Consider the following 24650-nt stretch of genomic DNA (forward strand, 5'->3'; position numbering starts at 1 on the left):
CTTCGTTTTTTAATATATACAGTAAAAGAAAATTTTAACAAACAGGTATGTTTCTGTTCATTATTTCGAGTTACATTTTACTGCCTATTTTTTAAATTTTAAGTGCCTACTTGCCTGCCTATTTTCCAGGTTTTTAATGCCTAAGCATCCGGTCTCTGTTCATTACATACTATTGAACCTCGGCGCGCCTGGAAATGTGTAAGCTGTAAATAGACTCACGAAACAACAAACATACTTTGTAATTTTATTTAGCTTTAGGATAATATGTCATACTTACAATAAGAACACAACGTAACACATTATAATCTCAAAGTACAAAGACTGCCATTAAAACCTAGGAATACAATCCTTCACTGAAGAAAGAAAAAAAAAGAAAAAACTCTGAAATTTCAAGTTATGCTGTTGTTTTATATACCTTATTAAATAAGTATTGTTTTATATAAACAATACTAATAATAATAAAAAAAACACTGTATTTTATATTTTCAATTTACAAAGTGAGCAAGGAATGCCTTCATTGTGAAGTGATATATTGTTGAGTCACCTGTTTGATGACTTTATCTTATGTTTTTTTTTTCTTTCTCCTTTTAATCCTTTCTAAGTCTGATCACCGATTATCTGCATTATTAAAAATCATTCTGCGCATTGATACGATGGAGGGTATAAGAAGAGGAAGACTAAGTCCATCGCGAAAATTCTACCAATCCTTCCATGGGACGATGCGTCATAATCTCTTTAACACTTTGCAGCTGATTCCTTATTAGAAAATTAAATACATAATGTCTTCTATACAATAGCATTAGAAGAGGTAGACGTATGAGAAGGGAGAATTTGTGACTGTATATGCAGCGTACTAGTATTCCTTAAAAACATGAAGAATGATTTCGAATACCTGTTTAAATTCTGAGTCCTGCTACGTGGATATTTTAGTGAACACCGTATACGAGGGTTTTCTCAAGATGTTGCCTTCCCTAACGCTGTACTTTGCTTTCCACTAGTTCCCTTTATTAGTACCATGCTTCCTTTAGCCTAAAAGCATGACCGTAGGACATTAAAATTACACTTTAAAAATAAATAAATAAATACACGAATGATGAACATAGTAGTAATAATGTGTTCTCACAATTAGCAAAAGTAATACATCCTACTTCTTACTTCCGCCACAATGCTAAAAGTTGGATAAGGAACACTCCCCTCAACGATTCAAACGTACTCATTGTTCGTATAGACATATTACTTAGAATGTCAACAATTACTTAGCTTCATTCATGCTTTTACCCCCAAGTAGTGCGCTTTTCAACGATAATAAATTATTAGTACACTCAAAAATTATACAAATAAAATATTTGGTTCTACCAGATATAGACTTACAATTTGGTCTGAAGAAAGACGTAATGTCTTCCGATATTTTTCTGACGAAATGCCGTAGAATTTTCTTCTGTCTTTGTTTGTTTTTACAGTAGAAACAGGAGTAAGTCCGCTATCAGACTCTTCTGAAGAATTAGAACCACTATATCCTTCTTCCTTCATTCTCCTGAAATATTCATAAGAATGCCAACTTAAGTAAATTTCTATAATATTTTAATTACGAATTTTAAATGACGTATTGTCTTCTATTGAAAGAGGAAATTTAAACGAAGTAGATAAAATGAAGAAGAATTTACTTCTACTGAAAGCATTGTTTGACGTGAGCCAAGTCGTCGACGAAAGTCTGAAATAAAATGATAAGTTGCCACGAATAAGGCCACGAATAGCTTATAAACTATTCGGTGTGGTTGCCAAATTCTGGAAGAAGAAAGAAAAAAAAAAAAAGCAAAGAAAAATCTCAAGGAAAGAGCCTGAGTCATGCAATTTAAACTTACAAATGTACAACATATGAGATACACTTTATAATCGTTTTCTACTTTCTGATTTTAAGCTTTACCGGGAGTTATGTTTGATTACCGGAAGTTCAATCGTAAATTGAATGGCATTATATGAGATTCACATTTCAATAATGGAGATAAATAAAATCTTATTAATCTACAAGCACAATAATCATTAAAGGAAAAGTTTCAGATAAACTTGCAAGCTTTTAACTGAATAATTAAAATAAAAGTTTTCAAAAATTTGACCTAATAACCTGTACATTTCTGAATAATATCCAACAAGCACAATAGTACTGCATAAGTTTCATAAAGAGAGACAAGTAACATTCCAGTGCGGAAGTATTAGTATAGCCAGTGTTTAATTTCTGGAAGTACACAACGGTACGGCCTACCGGTAGCTTTTTAATGAGAACTGAATATTTCCTCTTCTGTCTTAAAAAGGGGTTAATGAGAAACTTCCAAAATACCAAATAGTAAATATACAGTTTTATTGAAAATAAGAGAGTTTTTTTTATTGTTTTCTTGTTCGTGTTTCTCTTTCTAGGGAAAGAGTTGTGAATCTTTGTTCCTTCTCGAAGTCAGTTAATTGTATTCAGAGACTAGAAATATTTGGGTCCTTCTGTCTCTTGCTCACTGGCATGTTCTCGCACCTCCTTTTTAGATTCCTGTTTTGCACGGTAATGTAAACCATAAAGGCAATGAACCGAAACAGATTTTTTTCTGAAAAGACTGATCACCCACAACGAAATAATTTCAACAAATTTGTCTGTCACTCAAATTCGACTGAACTGAAAGCCAGTACAAAAATTTTCTTGAGACTCAACCTCTGTACTTTCTCCTCAGAGGAGTCTTTGCTCAGTTCTTACAGTAATTGTTTTTATTCATTATTAGGAAGAGGATTAAGTGAAAACAAATCATAGACTTTTTTCGCAAAGTTTTTCCATTAATTTAGTACAGGTTTGCAGAACATTTTGGTAGCATGATTAATATCCTGAAGAATATTATGTAAACAATGTACTGTATATGTGTTGTTACTGAACAGAAGCTTATTTTCGACCGTTTACAGAAAGAGAAAAAAGGAAAAAAACAAATCACTAAGAAAGGTTGATTATTATTACGTTTATTGCAATATGAAATTAAGATGTAAGAATCACACATTTTAAAGAATCTTTATACATATATGCACGTAAGAGTTTTTAGTTACAAGACTGCAGTGATATGCTACTGATCATCATCATTATTATTATTATTATTATTATTAATAATACCCTGAAAGGTATGCAACTTTTTAATCATTATGAACCTGAGGTCAAGCGTACCGGCACTTTTTTTTTTTTTTTAAGAAATAAAACGCTGAGTATAGAAGTAGTAGTAGTTGTTGTTGTTTTATATTATTATTATTATTGTGTCCCACGAGTGAAAGTTTCTAGTTTCACTTGTCAGCGTGGCAGAGTTGCATGTTGTAGAGCATCCGACCTTGCGCGAACTTGCTTTCTTGCTTCTTCTCGATTGATTTCTCGCTCACTTCATATCGTATGTTGGACTATGTGTCTTGTTGGAAACATAGTGAGTATAATGGTACTTATAGGCGGGATTTAAAAAAGGAATCTATAGTTTCATTGGAAAATAAGTATTTTCGTAACCCATTTATCAGATTTTACGGCATGAATAAGCATTCGAAAATTTTGAATTTTCCTCAAGTTAACCTCGAAACTATGAAGTATTAATTAGCTGAAGCGTCCGTTCAACAAAAGAGAAGAAACATTTGAAAGACATATTTGAACCCTTCCCCATTAGGATGCATATTTAAATCGAAATTAAATTACAAAGACCCAGATCGACCCAAGTACAATGTTTAAAAAGTTTCGAATGGTTCGCTGTTATTTCTTGCGAAAAATTTAAAACACCCCTTAGGACATACTATTTTGCAAGCTCTTTCTTTAGTTTTAACTGTACAGTTAGTTATATCGATACTACTTCCACATACATCCTTCCATAGGGACTGGAGACCAAGTAAATTAACAAGCTCATCAATATAATTTTATAGATGAAAGCATCGCATAATTATTATAAATACTTTGTCCAAATATTTATCTAATAACATTATCCCAATACTTTTATATAGTGAGATGACTGAACAACCTTTCTTCCCTAATAATAATTTCTCAAGAAGTAGTCAGGAATGAAGTGAAGAATCACAAAAACACCTTTCTTGTTGTTTTTTATCTGCTTGTTCAACAGCATTGAATTCAGTTGTTTGGTCGTAACATTCTCGGGTTGACTTTGCAAAACATCATCTGAATCTAGCTCTCCATTTTCAGTTTTCTGTACAATCCTTTTATCATCAAGTTGACAGCCGAACGTAAGTGGCATCATTCTTATCGTTGTCAATCACGTTATCCCCGTTAGGTGAGGCATAACTTGGTAAGTTTTCAGATTCGATTCCTTTACAGTGGAAATATTCTACCAAACATTTTAACTCAGACTTACAACTGCAACCTAAACAGCAATCTTCTGACATTTAAACTCAAACTATTTCAATAAGATTTATGATACAGGAAGCTTTAACGTAGGGACAGGGAGGACTAATACCAATCTGATTTTGCCATTCTCACTTTTCACATTTCCGCGCCATACTTGCACCCGATGGAATACTTTCAATGTTTTTTAACGGAGCTACGGATGTGAGCGGAAGACTTGCTAAGTACATCTCATTCTTAGCTCTCGAGAAATTGATTGAATGAATTTCTACCTGAAAGTATTCAAAGCGTCTTTATCTTGTGCTTGTTGTATATGTGTGACAGAAATCTTTCTCCTGCCGTCTACAAAGAATCTAGTTGCTGACGAGTCATTGCAAATTAACATTATCTCTTAGTATAGATGATGATTTACAGAGTCCCACTCAAACTAAACAATCTAATTTAATTCCCTGCTTTTTCACCGCGAATATATATATATATTTCTTATTTTATTACAACTAAGCAACTAGAATTAAATCAAGACATAAACAAGAGATTACATATACGAAAAAATAATAATTAAGTACGTTTTCAAAATTATCAGCTATAAACATCTTTAGGGAGATTTTCATGCATTAAAATTGAATAAGACGGACTTGGGAACTGGCAATACTGAAACAATATGGATGCAGTCGTAGGAAATTGTAAATAGTTGGTATGCCTTATAAAATTTAACAATTCTTGTTGTTTCATCATTACCTGTGCTGAAGTTTTACAGATACCTATTACAAGATTGGATAAGAACCCGGCAGTGTACATAAGGAAATGGACACACAGGATTTGGACACGTAGATTTCGAAACCGACATGTAACGCATTAATGTTTACCCGAATATTATAGTACGTACAAGAAAATAAATACTTTTACTATTTATCTTCGAGTTTCTTTGTTAGCTTCCGAATGAAGCGAGATCTATTACGTAAGTCTGAAATAAACTTATTTTTTCAATTGTTGAGCTTATACTATTTCCCAACAAGGTTATGGCATGTGATTTTCAAGATAATGTCTTTTTTCAATGTTTGGGCGGAAATACATTATAGTGGCAAGAGAGATCTTTTACAAGCACTTATTTTCAGGAAACTTGTTTGGTTTATATAGGTATGTTGTGCTAACTTTATAAGATATTTACTGCTATGCAAAAAAAAGGTCCTAAAAGTGATTTTAAAAATCGTAGACCGGATTCCACCCCCACTCCAAAATTTCGACCGTTCTCATCCCGGATTTTAATAATTTTAGTAGAATCGTTTCTTGGCCTAATCCAAACATGTATACTAAAAACAAGCTTGTTCCGAATTAGATTGACTGTTCGCAAATTTTCCCCTCCAATTTGCCTAGACCATACATTCAACTTATTTAGATTAGTCAGTCATGCATTAACTTCTTTTCTCCGCCAATGCTATCTTATAGTTGCTTGTTTCTCCGTTATTTCCATGACTGATGGTCCTCAACACAATACTTACGATTTTCATGTGCATTATTACCTATGAAATTAGTAATTTGGCATATTTGCTCTTCTTCGAATCATTCTTTTGCCTGCTTCTTTTGTATTTACCTCATGAGTTTAGTTTTCGAATGCTATAAACTATGGTAGTACTACATTCGGCGTTCTTGTTCACTCGCTTACCTATTTCCGGCTTTGGTACCCCACAGACCATATCACGATACTAGGTCCCATGAACATTAGGTTGGTATTTTTCAATTCGAACTGTTGAATAATTGCTTGAACCCGAAGTTATAACGGTTCAATATCATTAACAGCCACAAAAGATGTTAGCATTCAAGAAGCACGTTGCCAGCTCACCACAAACTTGAATGTTTTTAAATTGCACTGTATTAAACGTGACTACAGTAACAAACGTATACTTGAAATCCTATCGCAAACTCTGATTTCTTACTCAAATTAGGCTTATAGAAATATAATGACAAATATTATTCTTATTGTTACTAGCTGCGTCAGTCAGGTTTACATGTTTATTATTATGTAAAATCTGACATCTACTTACTCTTTGTGAATATCCATCGTATCTGGAGTCCCAGGAACACTAGTTTGTGTTCCTACCACACACTCCTCTTTATTGAGATCATGAGTCCTTGACACATGTACAATATCCACTGCGAAAGACTTAACATTCGCTGTTTTGTTTTCATCCTTTAAAGCAATATCAAGCTCCTGATCGCTCTGCAAACACTCCTTAACATTTATTTTTTTATCTCCTTCGATTACAAATTCTTCAAAATCCTTCTTCTCTATTTCCGGGGAAGGGTCCTTTTTAGGCTCACTCCTGCGCCAGGAAAACCACGAGGCATATCCTCTTGTTTCTACTCTCTTCTTATCTCTACTTTCCTTCTTATGGGGCATATACTCATGTTCTAGTGCAGATATAACTTTCTAAAATATAGACAAAAATAATAAAACAAATAACACACTTAAATAAATTAAAATTATGAAGTTTCATCCGTGTTTTCTTTATTTTAGCTGACTTTTTAAATACATTGACTGAGTCTAGCACTTGCACAACTCTGATTATAAACGCAGTTAATGCAGTTGAAAAGTCACTTAAAATAAAACCCGGATAGAACACCGAAAGTTTAATTTGTTAAATACAGGGTATCCGTTAAAATTATGTGGTGTATATAAAATACTTACTATTCAATGTTTGATGTCAGCATTTTTCTTCTTTTTTTCTTTTTTTTTTTGGGGGGGGGAAGAAATATATACTTTCATACAGATAACCCTACTTTAATCCATCGGCAGTATGAATGCATTAAATAATGTATTCACAATAAATCCAAACACTAGTTCTATTGATTTCACCCGGCCAAAGCACCATTTTTATAAACATCGAAGTGTCCGTTCATAGCCAAGTGTCTAACGTGCGTGTTATCTGAAAGCGTGGTTCTTGGTTCGATTGCCGGTAAGGATGCTTATCTTTGATACAAGACCGCCAGTAATTCGAACACTCGAAGCAGTTGGTCCTACGGTATATCCATCTGAAGTGGTCCAAAAATTGTGAAAATGGTTGCTCGACCATCTCCGAAGATTATAAAAATTGAAGTGTGACGAACCGTGTGCATGAGAAGGTCAATAACATCACTCTCATTGTTGTATGTACAAGTGTTCCTGAATGGCGGCCATCGGCCATCTTTGTTCTCGGTAGAGTGTCAATTTTTGCATTTGCAAGCGTTTACGAAAACTACAGTTGCTCAGGACGTACCAATCAGACGAACACCAAACAAAAACGAATGTTTAGAGAAGAGACTGAGGTACACGGAGAATGTAAACTTTTGCGTCTAAATAAATATGCAGGGTTGCAAACCAATACATCAATCACCAGAAAATCTAGAGAAAATTGCAGTTTTAAACGGGCTGTATTTTGGAATGGCATATAGTGGGGGTTTCATAAGTTTTGTGCTGAATACTATTGCATGTAAAGAGTCTGTAGAAATATCCATAGCTATGATACTACTTTCACCGTAGATTTATGGGGGTCCGAAAGTTGAAGTTTGTGATTTTGATGCCATTTTTGGGGCGTAATATCTCAGGAGGGCAAAGTGCTAAAAATTGCTGCTTATGCCACCAAGTAATTCTGTACGTAAATAAACTATTGCAAAAAAAATCATGACTAATATTACATGGAGAAAACAGTGAGAACATGGTAAATATGCGAAGAAAGCACCTGCGTGACGATGGTCGTAGCCCGGAAAAAATTAAATGTTTGGATATGTTTCATGCTAGATCTCAAAAAATACGCATGGTGCAGCAATTAGGCCCGCTTTTGTTTGTGTTCAGTTGTGCAAAAGCTTGCGAGTGGCGTTTGTTCCCTCTTTCTAGCTCCATGAACATTGCCACGCCTATATGGTAAAGGGGGTTAGCCCCCCCTTGCACCCACGACATCCGTCGTCGAACTGGACCGCGGTATGAAAGCACTTAATGTATCAGCAAAGTGATATTGAAATCCAATCCAAGTTACGGAAGTTAATATGTTCACAAAGTTGCGTTACATCTATCCTAGCTAAGTATAAAACAACATGAAGTGACAAAATAAAAGAGTACTTCAGGTTGACGTGGAAAGGTGAAATTTAGTATGATTGTAGATTTCAAGTACTAAGCGACAGGAAAATTGCCAAAAGTTAATATTTTTAATTTTTAGGGGGTCTAAAGGGAGGATGAAGTTTTTTTTTATTATTTTTTTTATTTTTATTTTATTTTTTTTTTTAATAGACCCTTTTTGGACTTATAATCTCATATTTTAGGTACTTGGAATTGGAATAAAAACTTTAAAATCGGTACGCTTGTATGTTTCCGTTAGTGTTAGTTAAGTAAATGACCAATGACCAAAAATAAAGATTTTCAACCGTAGAGAGGTTTTGTGGGGAACTGAAAGATCCTTTCAATGTTATTTATATGGGATATCTTCTACACCCCAAAATGTTGAGGCACTTCCAGCAGGATTAGGATGATGAAATTTGGCAGGATTGTAGATTTTCGGGACTAACCCACAGGAAAATTGCCAAAAGTGAATATGTTTATTTTTTAAGGTATCTATTGGGGAGATGAAGTAATTCCCATATTATTTAAATGAGTGTTTTCTTGTGATACAAAATCTTATCTTTTAGATAGTTGAAATACGAAAAGAAGCTGGACTTTTAGTAGGATTGTAGGTTTTAGAGGTACGAAGCCGTAGACCGAGCAAACACGGGGGTCTGGGGGCGGAGGTCCAAGGTAGTTAAAGGCTAGTCTATCCTATATAATGCAACCGTGTGAACATATCGACTTCCGTAACTGGGATTGGATTTCAATATCACTTTACTGATACACTAACTGCATTAATACCACGGTCCGCTTCGACGACGTATGTCCTGGATGCAAGAAGAAGCTAACCCCCTTATTACATAGACGTGGCAATGATCATGGAGCTAGAAAGATGAAACAAACGCCACTCGCAAGCTTCAGCACAACTGAACACAAACAAAAACGGGCCTAATTGCTGCACCATGCATAGTTTTTCAGATCTAGCATGAAACATATCCAAACATTTAAATTTTTCCGGGCTACAACCATCGTCACGTAGGTGCTTTCTTCGCGTATTTACCATCTGCTCACTTTTTTCTCCATGTAATATATCAGTCATGATTTTTATGCAATAGTTTATTTACGTACAGAAGTACCTGGTGGCATAAGCAGCAATTTTTAGCACTTTGCCCTCCTGAGATATTACGCCCCAAAAATGGCATCAAAATCACAAACTTCCAACTTTCGGACCCCCATAAATCTACGGTGAAAGTAGTATCATAGCTATGGATATTTCTACAGACTCTTTACATGCAATAGTATTCAGCACAAAACTTATGAAACCCCCACTATATGCCATTCCAAAATACAGCCCATTTAAAACTGCAATTTTCTCTAGATTTTCTGGTGATTGATGTATTGGTTTGCAACCCTGCATATTTATTTAGACGCAAAAGTTTATATTCTCCGTGTACCTCAGTCTCTCCTCTAAACATTCGTTTTTGTTTCGTGTTCGTCTGATTCGTACATCATGTGCAACTGTAGTTTTCGTAAACTATTGCAAATGCAAACATTGACACACTACCGAGAACAAAGATGGCCGATGGCCGCCATTCAGGAACACTTGTACACATGACAACGTGAATGATGTTATTAACCTTCTCATACACAAGGTTCATCACACTCAAATTTTTATAATTTTCGGAGATGGTCGGGCAACCACCTCTGGACCACTTCGTATGGATTGACCCAATAGCATCAATGCTGAAAAGACACACACTCCAATCGATAGATGTGAACAAAAATGGTCCATTATTGTATAGGAAACTGTATTTCACTCACATTAAAAGAAATGTGCTTCTTATAAACTGACAAACCAACCCTAAATGCACATTTTTTTAAAGCTACTGAACACTTTTTTTTCATGCGTTTTATCCTACACAATTTTTAAATATTATTTTTTTCGAGATTGAGGTTTGCTAACAACCTTTGTAATTATTACTGGCATCATTTTAATTTGAAGCTGACAGTGAGTTGAAGTGAAATTTGCCGTAAACTAACTGCAATATCACTTGAATAACTTCGCTTTGCAGTGTAGGACAAAGTCACAATAGCTCTTGTGGTTTGTCTAACGGCAAAAGATGAATCGAACTCTGTTGGTCTCCTCTATACTCCTGAATGAGAGCCATCCCCAATCCGGAGTACAAAGCCATTTGAGCTTATCTACTGCGAGGTATATTTCATACAGTTTTCTGGTGTACCTCTGAATGAAGCAATGTAGCGGGGGAGGGGGGGGGGGGAGAGTTTGAGTGTGAGGTTCTCCCGGATGATATTGGAAATTGTGTCGTATGGCCAAACTTTTCTGTGTTGGGGGATTGTCTTGTGTCATTATTTTACCTATGATGCGCACTGTTTTAGGGGTTGGACTAACTTGAGGCCGTGTTCTTGTATCAATTTCCGGATGACGAAATATCGCAGGGGCTTGTTGGACATATCGTTGGATCCACACCAGTTTTGCTGACGATTATATGCTCTTCTTTGCACTGTTTCACTATTTCTGACTGGCTATAATAGGCGGCTGAAAGTCTACAGATTAAAATCCAGTAGAAGTAGATATTTTTTATAGTTGTCAACTGTGTAATTTGTCTATAAGAAAACTATCAAATTTTTGGATTCAAATGGAGTCTAACTGATTAAAGAGAAGGGTAGTCCGAAATAACATACAAGTGGTTAGCATATGTCACATAGTTAGAAGCTAGTAATAACGAAACGAAGAGTAATGAAAATAATTAATCTTCACAGATAGTTACATATAATCAAAATACTTCTGAAATCTGACATGATGAAAAATGTTAAATGGACACAGCCTGTACAACAGAATTTCAGTACCGTTCACTTTTCTTGTGCCAGTACCATTACTGATGAATTTAATTTAAAAAAACAAGAAGAAACTGTTACTCTGCATAAGTCACGCTATTAGATACTACAAAAATTCTGTCGGATTTACTCGTGGAAGCAGTACTCGCGCTCCCTCCATATTTAGCTCCAAGATTAATACATATAATTGCATGTTTCCTTTTGTTGTCACCGTAGTTAAACGTGAAAGCAGGTCAAATAGAACTACGAGTAACGTTGTATGAACCTCTTTGATTCACTAGGAACACAGGCAGGCACACCTCAACCGACAGTACGCACAACTCAAAGCAAATGTATAGTATATTGTACTTATTTCGCACAAGCCCGACCATGGATCAACAAAGGACTTATTTCACACTGAACCACACAGTCCTTAGGAAAATCCTTACGTAAGTTGGTCATTTTCATGTAAGATGTGAATGAATGAATTTAATTTATTTACTTTAAACATTTTTGGCGGAACAGATAGAAAACTGACTTAAATTTGCATCTGCACACGGCCCCTTATGATGCCCTTAACACGTGTTTTAAAATACCATAAGACGGAGTTACTTTGCACCAGATTTAAGGAATTTTAAAGAAAATCGCAAGTAACTTCCAAACGTAATGATTTAGAACACTGAATTTTAAGGCTAGATATATATAAGGAAAACCTTCGTGCAAGTGCATTATTCGACATTCAGTATGACCATTGTTATTGAAATATAAACTTTGGTGCAAAGCTACCTCATAGGTGAGGATACTTTACACAACATACAAAAAAGTATATTCAACATACGAACATAATATTTCTGTGCAATGTTTTCCCTTTAGTATTTATACATTTCACTATGCAGTCAACAAATATTGATATTAGAATGATGGTACCGGTATCATTACTTAGTACGAATTATCAATATGTAAAGAAAATTATGTACTTTCTGATACCGGCACAGGAACCATATTCTGATAGTTTAGCATATGCCCCACAAAAATGCCAACTCAGGAACAGAAAAAATATTCTCGTGAACCGATTTGCCCTGGTTGGTTTTTATGTCCAAGAATATCGTCCCAAACGTATTCAGTGAAATATTTACGGGGTTTGGGGCTTTCAGGCTGACGACCACCCAAATTGCATGATTTCTTTTCTTAAAAAAAAAAAAAATCTAATATTAGTCATTCCTATGCGTACAAGCTTCAAGCCCACCCACCCCAAAAAGTCTAGTGATTTCTTTAAAAAAAGCTTTTCTGAGTGAAGCCTCTCTTAAATTATTTTTCTGGATCCGCTACTGTTTTTAATTTATTTTCCAACAAGAGATCCATTCCGGCATCTGCCTAAATAGGAAATTTGCCTAAAATTAGAGGGCAGGAGATACTGAATAATTTCCTATCTAAGAGGTTACTTTCGACTGGTGCAAAGTAACCCCGATTAGACGCTGAAACCGCCTTCTCCCAGTCTTATTTTTTCTGTGACTTAAAAACGTTTCACACTCCAATTTCAACTATTGCTTCAAAATTCCATTATACACAGTAGTATTCTACGAAACTGACTTAACTTTGACGGAAATTCTCGTAGGTGATATCTTACAAATTTTGTCGGCTTTTACTGACTAACTGTTTTCCATACCTCTACAACAAACCCTCCGGGAAACTAGAACTGAAGTTAAACGTCAATATTATAGCCAAAATATAGTTAGATGTTCTATCTTACGGTGGCAGTTGAAACTTTCTCTTTACAGTTCATGGTGTTACGGACAGAGGACTGTGCTATTCTTTTCATATTTTGTGCAGTTACCCCTGATGTACAAAGTAACTCCGTCTTAAGATACATAATTTAAAAAGCTACTTTACCTGCAACATAGTGATTGCTTCTGTGAGTTTACTCTAAAGATATAAATATTTTCCTCTTTTTCAGAAAAAGAAAAACTTGAGTTTTCATTTTTTGCTTCAGGACGCCGTGACCAAGAGGGGCATAAAAATTTTAAAAATTACTGAAAACATTTTCACCATAAAAGTTAAAAAACATGACATAAGTCTCTCCTATATAATTCATGGACCCTTTTGAACATGTTGAGAGAGGGCCCATGATAAAAGTTTTTGATGGGTCCATTGTATTTTCCCGCTACAGGTCCCCTAATGGTCATAATCCGGTTCTGTATATCTTCTATTTAGAAAACACCGGTGCTGTAAAATGTAAATTATTGCTTTGTTTCAAGTTATGACAGATTTTAATTTAGCTGAATCCTTCAATATTAGCAAAATTATAAAGCAGAATGGGAAATTAGGAACCTTTCACGGGTTGAATTACGAAAAATGTGAAAGGCTGCTTTCGCAACATCATGGGCTAGCAATGCTGGTCTAGAATTAGTTGTTGGCCGGTACTCGACGTGTAATCGTCCTCCGTTCCGTTACCTCCATATGCGAAGAATGCGTGACGTGTGTCTTTTTGTACATATACCGCTACTTACGATACATGGCGGAGGGCCCACCGGGAAATTTCCCGGTTTCCCGCCTGGCCAGTACGGCCCTGAACACAGGATAGTGCAACGGGATCAAAATACGCTAATCATTCGCAAATGAGCCGACAGTACAATAGTGCTTTACCAAATTTAAAAACGCAGATGAAACTTGCCACGACGTACCAAGTATGAAATACGAGCAATACACAACGAAGCACTCAAAGTGGTAATAGCCATAAATGTGGAACATTCAGTAGCAGTGCTGAAACCATTTGCCACAAGCTTAAAACACGATATGAAGTGCGATGATGAATCCCAGATGACTCATAAAGTGATACAAGCAAATGTCCGTATTCCTTTGTTGTCTCCTAAAGAATCCGTTTCTAATCAGAGAACGAAGTGCGATGAGAAGTGGGTTCCTTACAGTACTGCGCGACACTGGCGTCATACATTGTTACCACATGAACCCACTCCTAAAAAGCTCAAATCAGCGCTAAATCAAAAGGTTTGACTCTGTAATTGGTGGACTGCTCAGGATATCGTGCAACGCACATTCCTGCTAGCTGGCTAAACGATTAATGAAACCTGTTTCATAGGAATTGAAATATCTGCATGCAAAACTTAGAGAGAGAGAGAATGCTTGTGAATCCCAAACGTGTTATTTTGCCTCAGGACAACATGACGCCACTTACTCCTAAGGTCACCTATAGCACCATTACCTAGCTTGATTTGGAAATACTAATCAATCTTCATACACCTCGGTTATCGCAAAGCTGGATACCACTTGTTCCATTGTTCGACAAACTATTTGCGGAGACCATTTCCGAACAACTGACAAGATAAAAAATGCACTGGGCAAGTTGTTTGGTTCAAGTTCCACTAATTTCTACCACCAATGGGATGTACATTCTGCTTGAAAGTTGGGAAAAAAAGTTGTACTGAAGACAGTGGTATATTTTATTTTTCATTTTCAAGGTAATTTTAGCTTATGTTATCGTCTTTTCCTTTAGGTTCAAAATCTGACAGAATTTTTGTTTTGGGTGCCTATCAGTTTTATCTTGTTTCCTAGCACACCATATGGCTGAACTTAAATTGCATACGAAATTTGAAATCTGAGCACATAGTTACTTACCTCTGGTAATGGTTTCTGGTACAGTACTAAGCTCATTATAATTGGGCATGCCGTTTGCCAATTATAATATTTGCCATTCAAACGAACAACTATATTTGGGTTTTCAAATAGCTTTGGGTTATCAGCAATATCATTATAAGTAACTAAACTTTGAATAAAAGTATCTTCTGAGAGATCGCCGAAGTCCGTTAATCCCCCGCATAGAGACAAGGAAATTTCTCCATAAGCTCTAAAAGAAAGAAAAAAAAAAAAAAAAAAAAAAACAATTAGAATTATCGGTGAAAAATGATAAACTCAAAATTATATAATGAACGTTACAGAATCATCTCAAAACACTAATTTTAAGTGACAAGGATACTTTTTTTCAGTTGGCATTTCTCTATTGAACTAATACAAATTGCATTTTTGCATGAAACGTGAAAGAAAAGTTAAATCAGAATGAATTAAATCAGTACTTGCATGAAACAGAAAAATTAAATATCTAACAGATCAACTAAACACTTAACACAAGTAAAAACATCTTTTAAAAAATAGTAACAGAATACAGACAAACTGAAATTGATTTTTCTTTGTAAAATCAGGACGCAAGTTAGCAGCAACTAGCTTAAATTTCATGCTAGAAATTGATTTAATTGAATTTCCTGTTGTTTTGGTAGAGAAAGGCTAGGTCACAACAAAAGTGCTGCGTTTTTTGATGTAATCAGCAGCAGTGTAATCTGAATTTTGTAGGCTAATGAAAAAACTCTTGACGGAAATTCGGAAAGAAATAGTCGAAGTCTACAGTGCTTAACACACACAATACAGCAGTACACTGATTCTGGAAAAATAATTCTATATAATGACGTGATTTTAGTTTCCAGGTGGGACAGAGATCAACGAAGAGGTTTGAGGACAGCTCATGTGGCCAACACTATTTCCACATCTTGATTCAATATAGGTTTGCTTTTATAAAATAATTTCGGAAATTTCAAATAATTATTTACCGTATCAAAAATTCTTGTGTCTGATTCTGTATGGGTCATTCCACTTAAAATGTCTTTAATTTCAAGGCGTGGAGGAATTACATTTTACACCTCACCATTTCAGGGAAGTTTCTGATATTCTTATTGGACCCTCAGCCAAATAGAATGTCTTTTTTTTTTTTTTTTTTCATTTTTCTCCTCATATACAGATACTAATAGAAAATGCACACAGATTTGCTCCATTGCATGCTACTCTATATCTTTTGCTACAAGTTCTTACCACATTGTGTTTCCCTTTATGACCCTTTCCCTGTGTTAAATAGTGAAACCAACCGTCCGATTTTTAACCGGAGAGTTTGGCTTTAATATTTGCTATCCAGTGCCCGGTTCATTAGTCAGATGGGACGCTTTTCGGTCGGTTCTTCTATTTACAAGAATTACAAATATATTTTCAGCTAAAGGTATGTTGATTAGTTAATTAATTTTGTAATTAAATTGGGACTTACAGAACTGTGTTACAGTATTCGAAATCCAAATTTTTAATGAATTTTGTGCATCATCATTCCATTACTATTCCCCCAACTAGAAAAGACTTTTAGCAGGATGAAACACATATGAAGTAATAAGAGAAATAAACTGCTGAACTTCTAGTGTACTTCCGTATCTCTTAGTCATGTACTCAGCTTTTATGTTATTTAAGACCCAAACAGATTTTTGACTATGCAAAATCTACTGTACAAAGATTAGGGTTAGGAAGATTTCTGGGCTCTCGGCAGCCACGGACATGTTAGTCCGTGACGTATGAGGTGTTGACGTCTCTCGGCGATCACACTACCGGGGAACTGGGGAAGAAGAAAGGCATAATGGAGAAGGAAGAAAGCGTTCTGGGACCATTATGGTAGGTACCTTCCCGGTATTTACCTCGTATGAATGAGGAAAACTCCAGAAAACTTCACTCAGGATAGCTGGCCTCCCACTAGGAATAGAACCCAAGATCGTTCGAACCAAAGGCGAAAGCGTTAGCCACCACGTTACGAGGGACCACCCACTGTATGAAGTTTTGATTTTCAAAAATAATTAGTATTGCTCATCCTGAGACAAAACATTTTTCGTATAGGCTCGATTCTAATCTCGTTTACGAGACGAAAAGTACATTTTGATATTCGGGAATTTTTTCAATATCAGTCTAAATTTCTCGAGTCTCGTGGACAACATTAATTTACTCAAGTCTTAGACAATGTTATGTTACACGATTCATAGTTTTAGATATAGATATTCTATAGTTCCCGATGCCTAATACAATCACTTCTCCAACAACATATAAGCTTCCAATCAAGATTGCTCTTCCACTTGGTCATTGCTAGTTGGCTCTGAATTACCTGAATTTAGTACCAGAGCAAAGCAATCCCCTTGGGAAGAACCTATTTTCAAATCACACTACTTCTTTTCACTACAGTCTTCAGACAGCCTAGAAGACACACGGCTAGACCAATTGCTGCATCATCCATAGAAGCAGGAGCTTGGCTTAAGGCTTTACCTTTGTCCCCCCTCGGCCTTCATCTCAGTAATGAGTGTTTTCCAATAGCAGTTGCGTTACGGTTGGGAGCAAATATTTGTGAACCTCATAATGTCAGGCATGTAAGAATCCAGTAGATGAAAAGGGACTGCATGGACTCTCTTGCATAAAAGGTACAGAAGATATCCCCGGCACTCAAGTGTCAATAATGAGAGCACTCATTTCAGCAGGTATATCGGTAATAAGGGAGCCAAATGGATGTAGTAGAACAGATGGTGAAAGACCAGATGGGATGACCTTAATACCTTGGAAGAGAGGCAAATCATTGATTTGAATTTTACATGCATACTTTCATATTTGGCATAATGCACATATATAAACTATAAATTAAAACGGTTATTGTACAAACATAATGAGCAGGAATTCCACAGATTTTTAAAACTATATTCCGTAACAAAAGTTAGCTTTTTTTTTTTTTTTCGTATCTCCAGTAATTTAGTTAGATATCTACACTAAAGATAGAACATTAACTTCCTACAACATGGGTCGGCCTAGGAAATATGCGTGACTAAAAATATTTTTTTAATCGGTCTACGCGATACGGAATTATTCGGTATTAAGACTACCAGCTGTTGAGAAGTTCCATGGTCCTACTCCAAAGACTGTCGTTATATTCTAACAAAATTCGCATGGAACTTAACAGAAAATGCTCTTTGAAACTTTAAAAAAAAAAAAAAAAAAAAAAAAAAAAAAAAAAAAAAAAAGTCAAAATCGGCACATCTGTGCTGAATTTATGAGTGAGCATGCACACAATAAAGTAGGTTAATTACGATTTTAACACTAGCAAACGTTGAGGAATTTCATGGTCTTGCTCCGATTTCTATCATCAGACCCTAAAGATATTTATATGAAACCACCGCGAGAACATACTTTTTCGAACAAATAGTAAATCAACCAAATTGGTGCAGTTATGTTGAATTTATGCGTGATGATACATGTTCAGCATGTTGTTGTTTTTAACTTGAATGGTTTTCACAGTTTAGCTCACATGAGTGTTGTAACTGATTTTCCAGAACCAATTCACTCGCTTTTAAAATACGGGTAACCACTGTTTCCACATACCCTTCAATTATGGTATGAACACAGTCAGCCATTGAGGAGTTTCATGCTCTAGCTCCAAAGATTATCGTTAAAATCTTTATGAAATTTCCGTGGAAACATTAAAAAGAATAATCTTTCAAACAAAATAAGAATCATTAGTCGGTGCACCTGTGCCGAAGTTGAGGTTGAACATACGCATACTCAAGTCGGTTGAATACTGTTTTCACATCACACTGTTGGGGTGTTTCACAGTTTAGCTCCGAAGACTATAGACTATCATTATATGCTAACATAATTTATATGGGGCCACCGGAAAGGTGCTATATAAACGGATCGAATTGAGAACCTCCTCCTTTTCCTAAAGTCTGTTAAAAAGACGTATGTATCTCAGCTCACTCGGCGATACTATTGTTTTTCAGTCAAATAGTGAAAGAAAAGTAATATTCGGTTTACTACGTCTAAAAATAAATAAATAAACAAAAAATGAAATCGGGGCAGGATCTGGCTACAATGTGTGTTATGAAATTGCCATATGTGAAAATACGTTATCTTTTTGTTAGATAAATAAAGGTTGACTTTGTGAGCTGTATAATGACACTTCTCTATTTTTTGACCGCATTATTGATTTAGCACTTAATAGAAAGCTCCTCGTAGATACATTCAAAGTTAACTACTATCTTAGGCAATGTGCAAATGACAAAGTTAGTGCTTCAAGACGGGAAAAAAAAAATGTAATTACTTTTTTCTTACTTTACTTCACACTATCAACACTATTTATTTTCGTTTTTCATGTTCCCGTAAAACAGTAAAATAAACCGATGCGGAAAATGCTATACAAAAATGGTAACTTGCGACGCACATTTGAAAGTCATGCAATTTTTTCTGGTTGCTCGAACTTTTTTTCTTTTTTTTTTTTAAACTCCGCTTGTTTATACAGATGTAGCCTCTTTGTGTGTAAAATGTATGTTCAGAGTGACAAACTGTTTCTTGATTAGTGTGTACTGGTGTTTCATCTCTGTGTGTGTTCCAAGCGGAAACTACAGCAGTCCTGCCTGCCTGCCGGTGCATTCGCAATATCTTGCATTTGGAAGAGGAAAGCAAGATAGGAGTTTACGATCAAGTATTTGTTGAAACTAAAGAGAACTGGTAGCTATAGGAGACGACTTAAGAAGCAAAAGAGAATTAGCAGCTATAGCAGACGACTTAATCAAGATAAGAAATCGGATATGAAAGTTATGTAATAATAGCTGTATTCCTACAATGTTTGTGCTCATGCGAAGCGTTCTGCTGTAAAACATTGGAATTATATGCGTATGTTAACACATATGTTTCGAGTTACTAGCACTTTGATTGGTATGTAAGTCGAGCGATTTCTATGTCGGTCTTTTTGTATGAGAATCGAGCAATTTTTCAGTATTTTTGTCTGCTTTCAGTTCAAAAGTAGGAGAAAAAGTACACATTTATTAGTGTTTTGATATAAACAAACACAATCACCCAAATACATTCTAAAAACATGGGCAGACTCCGTAACCGTACAGACAGTAAATCTGATATAATTATATAAATTAAAATGAACTTAACTATGTTTCACGGCTAGCTCCCAGAACGCTGCACCAATGTTAATGTCTCGTAATACATGAGTAAACCCTATCCTATCCCAGGTTAAGAAGGGGTGATATATATAAAATAATCGAAAGCGACCTATGTTAATGATCAGTTTATAATCTTCTGAGTCAGTGAGATCAACAGTGACATTTCCAATGTCATCTAAGTCTAAATTCATCACCCATCGGCGTATAAGTTACTGTTCGGTGGGAATAGGAAGATGTAAAAATAATCAAAACGACCAATGTTAGTGTAGAATTCATGACTTTCCGAGTCACTGAGAGGAACGGTGACACTCTCGATGCCGCTTAAGTTCAAGTTCATTTCACATTGGCATGGAGATGGGAAGACGGTGACATGTAAAACAAAACTGAAAACAACTGATATTCGTGTCCAATCCATTGCTTTCAGGATCGCTAAAAAGAATGGTGACAACCCGATGAGGCTGAAGTTCAAATTCATCCTCTTATCGGCAAGAGGAAGCAGAAAGAGGATGACATGTAAAATCCAAAGAGACCGACGTTAAGTCTCCGATTTATAGTTTTTCAGGACACTGAGATAAACAGTGACAACTCTCAAGCCATCTAAGCCCAAATTCTTCCACCGTACGCATGGGTATGAGGGAGTGGGAGCAGGAATAGGGTGATATGCAAAACAAAATATAAAATGACTGATATACGAGTCTAATCTAACGTTTTCAGGTTCGCTGAGATGAATGGTGAAATTTTTTAATGCAATTTATGTCCAAATTCATGCCCCATCGACATAGGGAGGCAGGAAGAGATGACATGTAAAACTTACAGAAAACAACTGATATTATTATAGAATTCATTACTTTCAGAGTCCCTGAAATAAATAGTGATATCCCCATGTCGTTTAAGTCTAAATTCATCCCCATCACCGCTGAAGGTGAAGGGTGTGGATAAGAAGGTGTGGCGTGTAAATATAATACAAATTGACAAATATTAGTGTCCCATTCATACATTTTAGAGATCGCCAAGATGAGTACTGACACTTCCTACTCATTGAAGTCTAGTTCCAATCGATATAGGGGTGTGGGAGAAAGTGGGAAAGGGATGAAAAGGAAAAATAATCGAAAACAATCGGTATTATATATAGAGTACAATTCGCAGCATAGAAAATGTTACAAAAAGTAAGTCCAAATTACTAATAAACTCTTGCGCCGTGTACTTATGCATTCAGAAACACACGTCTCGATCGACTAACTGCTCCTGGTATTCAATCCAACTTACCCTTCTCACAGGATGTAGGCCCTAGCGGTCTAGAGCCCCCTTCCCGAAATCACTACTTTTCTGTAAATTTTACCTAATTTTAGAAACGATGTTAGACATTGAATTGAATTTGAACCCCTCAAAAAGCTTTCGATCCCTGAAATAAATTCCTCCCTGCGCCCCTGAAAAGTAGTGACTATTTTAGGGGAGTGATCAGGTGGTAATGCATCCCTGTAGCAACGGCAATTCTCCAGAAGTCATATCTCTGCTAGTTCCCGATGAGTTAGTAGTATTTGTGCATTACCACTTTTCACTCTCAGTATATTGAAACTCACTCCCAAGGAACTGTTCTGAAATCTTCACTTATTCTCCCATCTGACCCCCATGCCAATGGGGCCAACCTTAGACATATACTACATCTGGAATATCACTATTTATGTCAGTGACCCCGAAAACTACATACATACAAATATAGGATGTATACATACATACGACATTCGATACAAATATAGGATGTTTCCGATTCATTTTGCCTGTCCTATCCCACTCTTATCTGCATGCCAACCATAGCTTAACAGCGCCGCAGGAGTGGACTTAAGCAGCATCGACAGTGCCACTTACTCATCTTCGCAGCCCCGAAAACTATGAACTCGACACGGTTTGAGTACAAAACCTCGCGGCCCAAGATCTCGAGTTGCCAAAACCTTGCTTGGCCAAAACCTTGCAGTCCTGATCTCGGGACACAGAATCTCGCCTGGTCTAAACTACGCAGGACGTAATCTCGCCTGGGAAAAAATGTCATCAGTTAAACCTCGTTACGACGATTTCTTGGATGCAGAATGCTCTATATATTGCTATATGTATATATTTTATAATAACACATAATTGCATTAAAATAATAACAAGAAAATAATTCTAACGCGTGCTTTGAAAATCTGTATATATAAAAATGAAAATTACTATGTTTGTGACATCATATCTCTCGAGCCACCCGACCGATCTCGATCAAATTTTCAGCATAGATGAGGTTCGAGCCTGGGATGTTTTCGTAATTTCACTTTGATGACAACGAAGAGGAGGGGGAGATATATAAAAATAAACAAAACTCAATAACTCTTGAACCACGAGACCAATCTCGATCGAATTTGCCACACAGATCAGGTTACCGCCTGGGATGGTTTCTAACATTTCACTTTGACGGGAAGTCGAAGGGGAAGGGGGAGAGACACAGAAATACATAAAAATGAAAGTGACTGCGTTTGTGACTTAATAACTCTTGAACCACCCGACCGGTCTCGATCAAATTTTTAACACAGATGCGATTTGAGCCTGGGATGATTTTTATTTCACTTTGACGGTGACCTTAGCAAATTCTAACAAAACGAACATCATTTACGAAAGTATGAAATAATATCTGAGTTTTTATGTCCCTCGGTTATGTCCTGTGGGTGAAAGGAGACTTAGATGATCAGAATGAAGGAAATCATGGAATGAAGAAAGTGGAAGAAAGCGGAAATATCCGAGAAAGCCCACACACACGATGTTTTGTATATTATTATTATTATTATTATTATTATTATTATTATTATTTGTAATATGGAATTGCATATTAAGAAACTCACTGGGTAAATTTTAAGGAAAGGTTTCATTCCGCAAGTTTTTGCCCAGGCGAGATTTTGGTCGGCGAGGTTTTGCCCTAGGAAGTTGTTGTCCCGCGAGGTTTTGGGCAGCGATGTTTTGGCCGCGAGATTTTGTCCGTATCCAACTCGACATTCATATCGTTCGAATTCTATTACTTTTACATGCCGCCCCTTCTCCTCCTACGATTGGTTTCAGTTTTATAATCTCCCCTCTTCCCTCCAACACACACAAACAGTATGCTTTTTATTTGGTTATTTATAAGTATACTAAATTCGTTTGAAATTCCTCCAGGAGTCCATGCTGCGTCGTACGGTCCACTGTACGTTTGAGTTAGAAATTTCTAAAGATATATAAATATATTACAGTAACAATGGAATATTGTATTACCGTCCGACTATCATCGTGGAGTTCCATTCACGATTTGGAACTTCACGATTTTCTTACGACAGTCATGTAGGCAGAACAGAAGACAGCAGACACGTCTTCAAAATAAGAAAATGGGAATACAAAGTAGAAATTGGATATAGTTGGCTAAAGAAAAGTCAGTTTTGAAATATCCAAGGAAGTCTTCGTGAATACAATTTTGAAGGTTTGGGCTTCATATGCCATAGAGTTCATTACTTTAATTTATTGCTCCAAAATCAACACAATAAAGTTTAACAAAGAAACAGAAACAGAAATAGAAATAGAAATAATAATAATAATAATAATAATAATAATAATAATAATAATAATAATAATAATAATAATAATAATAATAATAGAAATAATGTGAATGTATGAGTTGGAAAGTGGGAATTATTTCTACGCTTGCCCTAAGCGTTGTTAACGCTAGATATGTCATTGTGTACAAGCACGAAACAAGTAAGGATAAAAAAGTTATTGATATTTTAATTGTGACATGAATGAGGCGAGGGTGAGTGGAGAAAATATCGCTGGGAGCTTATCATCTTGACAGAAATATTACGTTTCTAATTCTGACAGCCCACTGCTTAATACTCACTGAATACTCGGAAGTTAGAAGTAGTGTACTATAAGTTATTATGAAGAAGCAGAGAAACGCTAGTTGACAAAATATGCTGTATGTAATTCTCCAAATAGGTCGTATACTCAGCTATGAAACATTCTGACACCTCTCTCTCCTCCCGGTACTTTTCATAGTAAGACTGTAAAGGTGATTTTTATTTTACGAGTAATTGGACGGTGCAATTGAATACTCATACGCAAAACATATACGCTGGCGCTTCGCATTTCTCGTTTCGAGCACTGATTACATAGAAAATTTTTCGAAAAGTAAGAGGAATCTTAATAAATGAATGAAAACAAAGGAGGACTATTGTTCCTCCTAATCGAGCAATCTTATTTGCCTGAAACTATTTTTGTAATTGACGGATTATCAAAATCGTCAATTTCTTTTAGATTTTGAAAATAATTTTTATTTCAAAATCAAAAATAAATTTCAATGTTTAAAACAAATGTCTGACTTGAAAAAACAGTGATTAGCTTCAAATTGCTTTTCTCACATTCAATTTTTCAAAACACCGAAACTGTTACGAAATATGAACAGCATTAATTGATTTATTAGTTAGTAGATGAGTACGTAAAAAATTAGTGCATAGGTAATTTGGTGGCTGTTGTGATAGTGGTATTGGTATGAAAGTAGTAACATTGAAAGAACTGTAATTTATAAGTATTTTAGTATGTTCTG

General features: G+C 35.7%; 1 protein-coding gene across 4 annotated transcripts in view; it reads right to left on the bottom strand.

Annotated features, from left to right (window-relative positions):
* Positions 1 to 24650, bottom strand: part of Lpin (phosphatidate phosphatase LPIN) — a 220792-nt gene that overhangs the window by 139635 nt on the left and 56507 nt on the right. For all 4 annotated transcript variants that reach the window (XR_014131204.1, XM_081755471.1, XM_081755472.1 and 1 more), the window contains 3 exons: positions 14886 to 15114; positions 6391 to 6776; positions 1372 to 1534 (listed from right to left, as the gene is read on the bottom strand). Coding sequence is in view for 3 of the 4 variants with exons in the window: in XM_081755471.1 (XP_081611597.1) it covers positions 1372 to 1534; positions 6391 to 6776; positions 14886 to 15114 (778 nt within the window). In the remaining variant the exon portion in view is untranslated. The remainder of the gene's footprint in view (positions 1 to 1371; positions 1535 to 6390; positions 6777 to 14885; positions 15115 to 24650) is intronic.

This window comes from Thermobia domestica, chromosome 4 (assembly GCF_964235325.1).
Source record: "Thermobia domestica chromosome 4, izTheDome1.hap1.1, whole genome shotgun sequence".
Classification (NCBI taxonomy): domain Eukaryota; kingdom Metazoa; phylum Arthropoda; class Insecta; order Zygentoma; family Lepismatidae; genus Thermobia; species Thermobia domestica.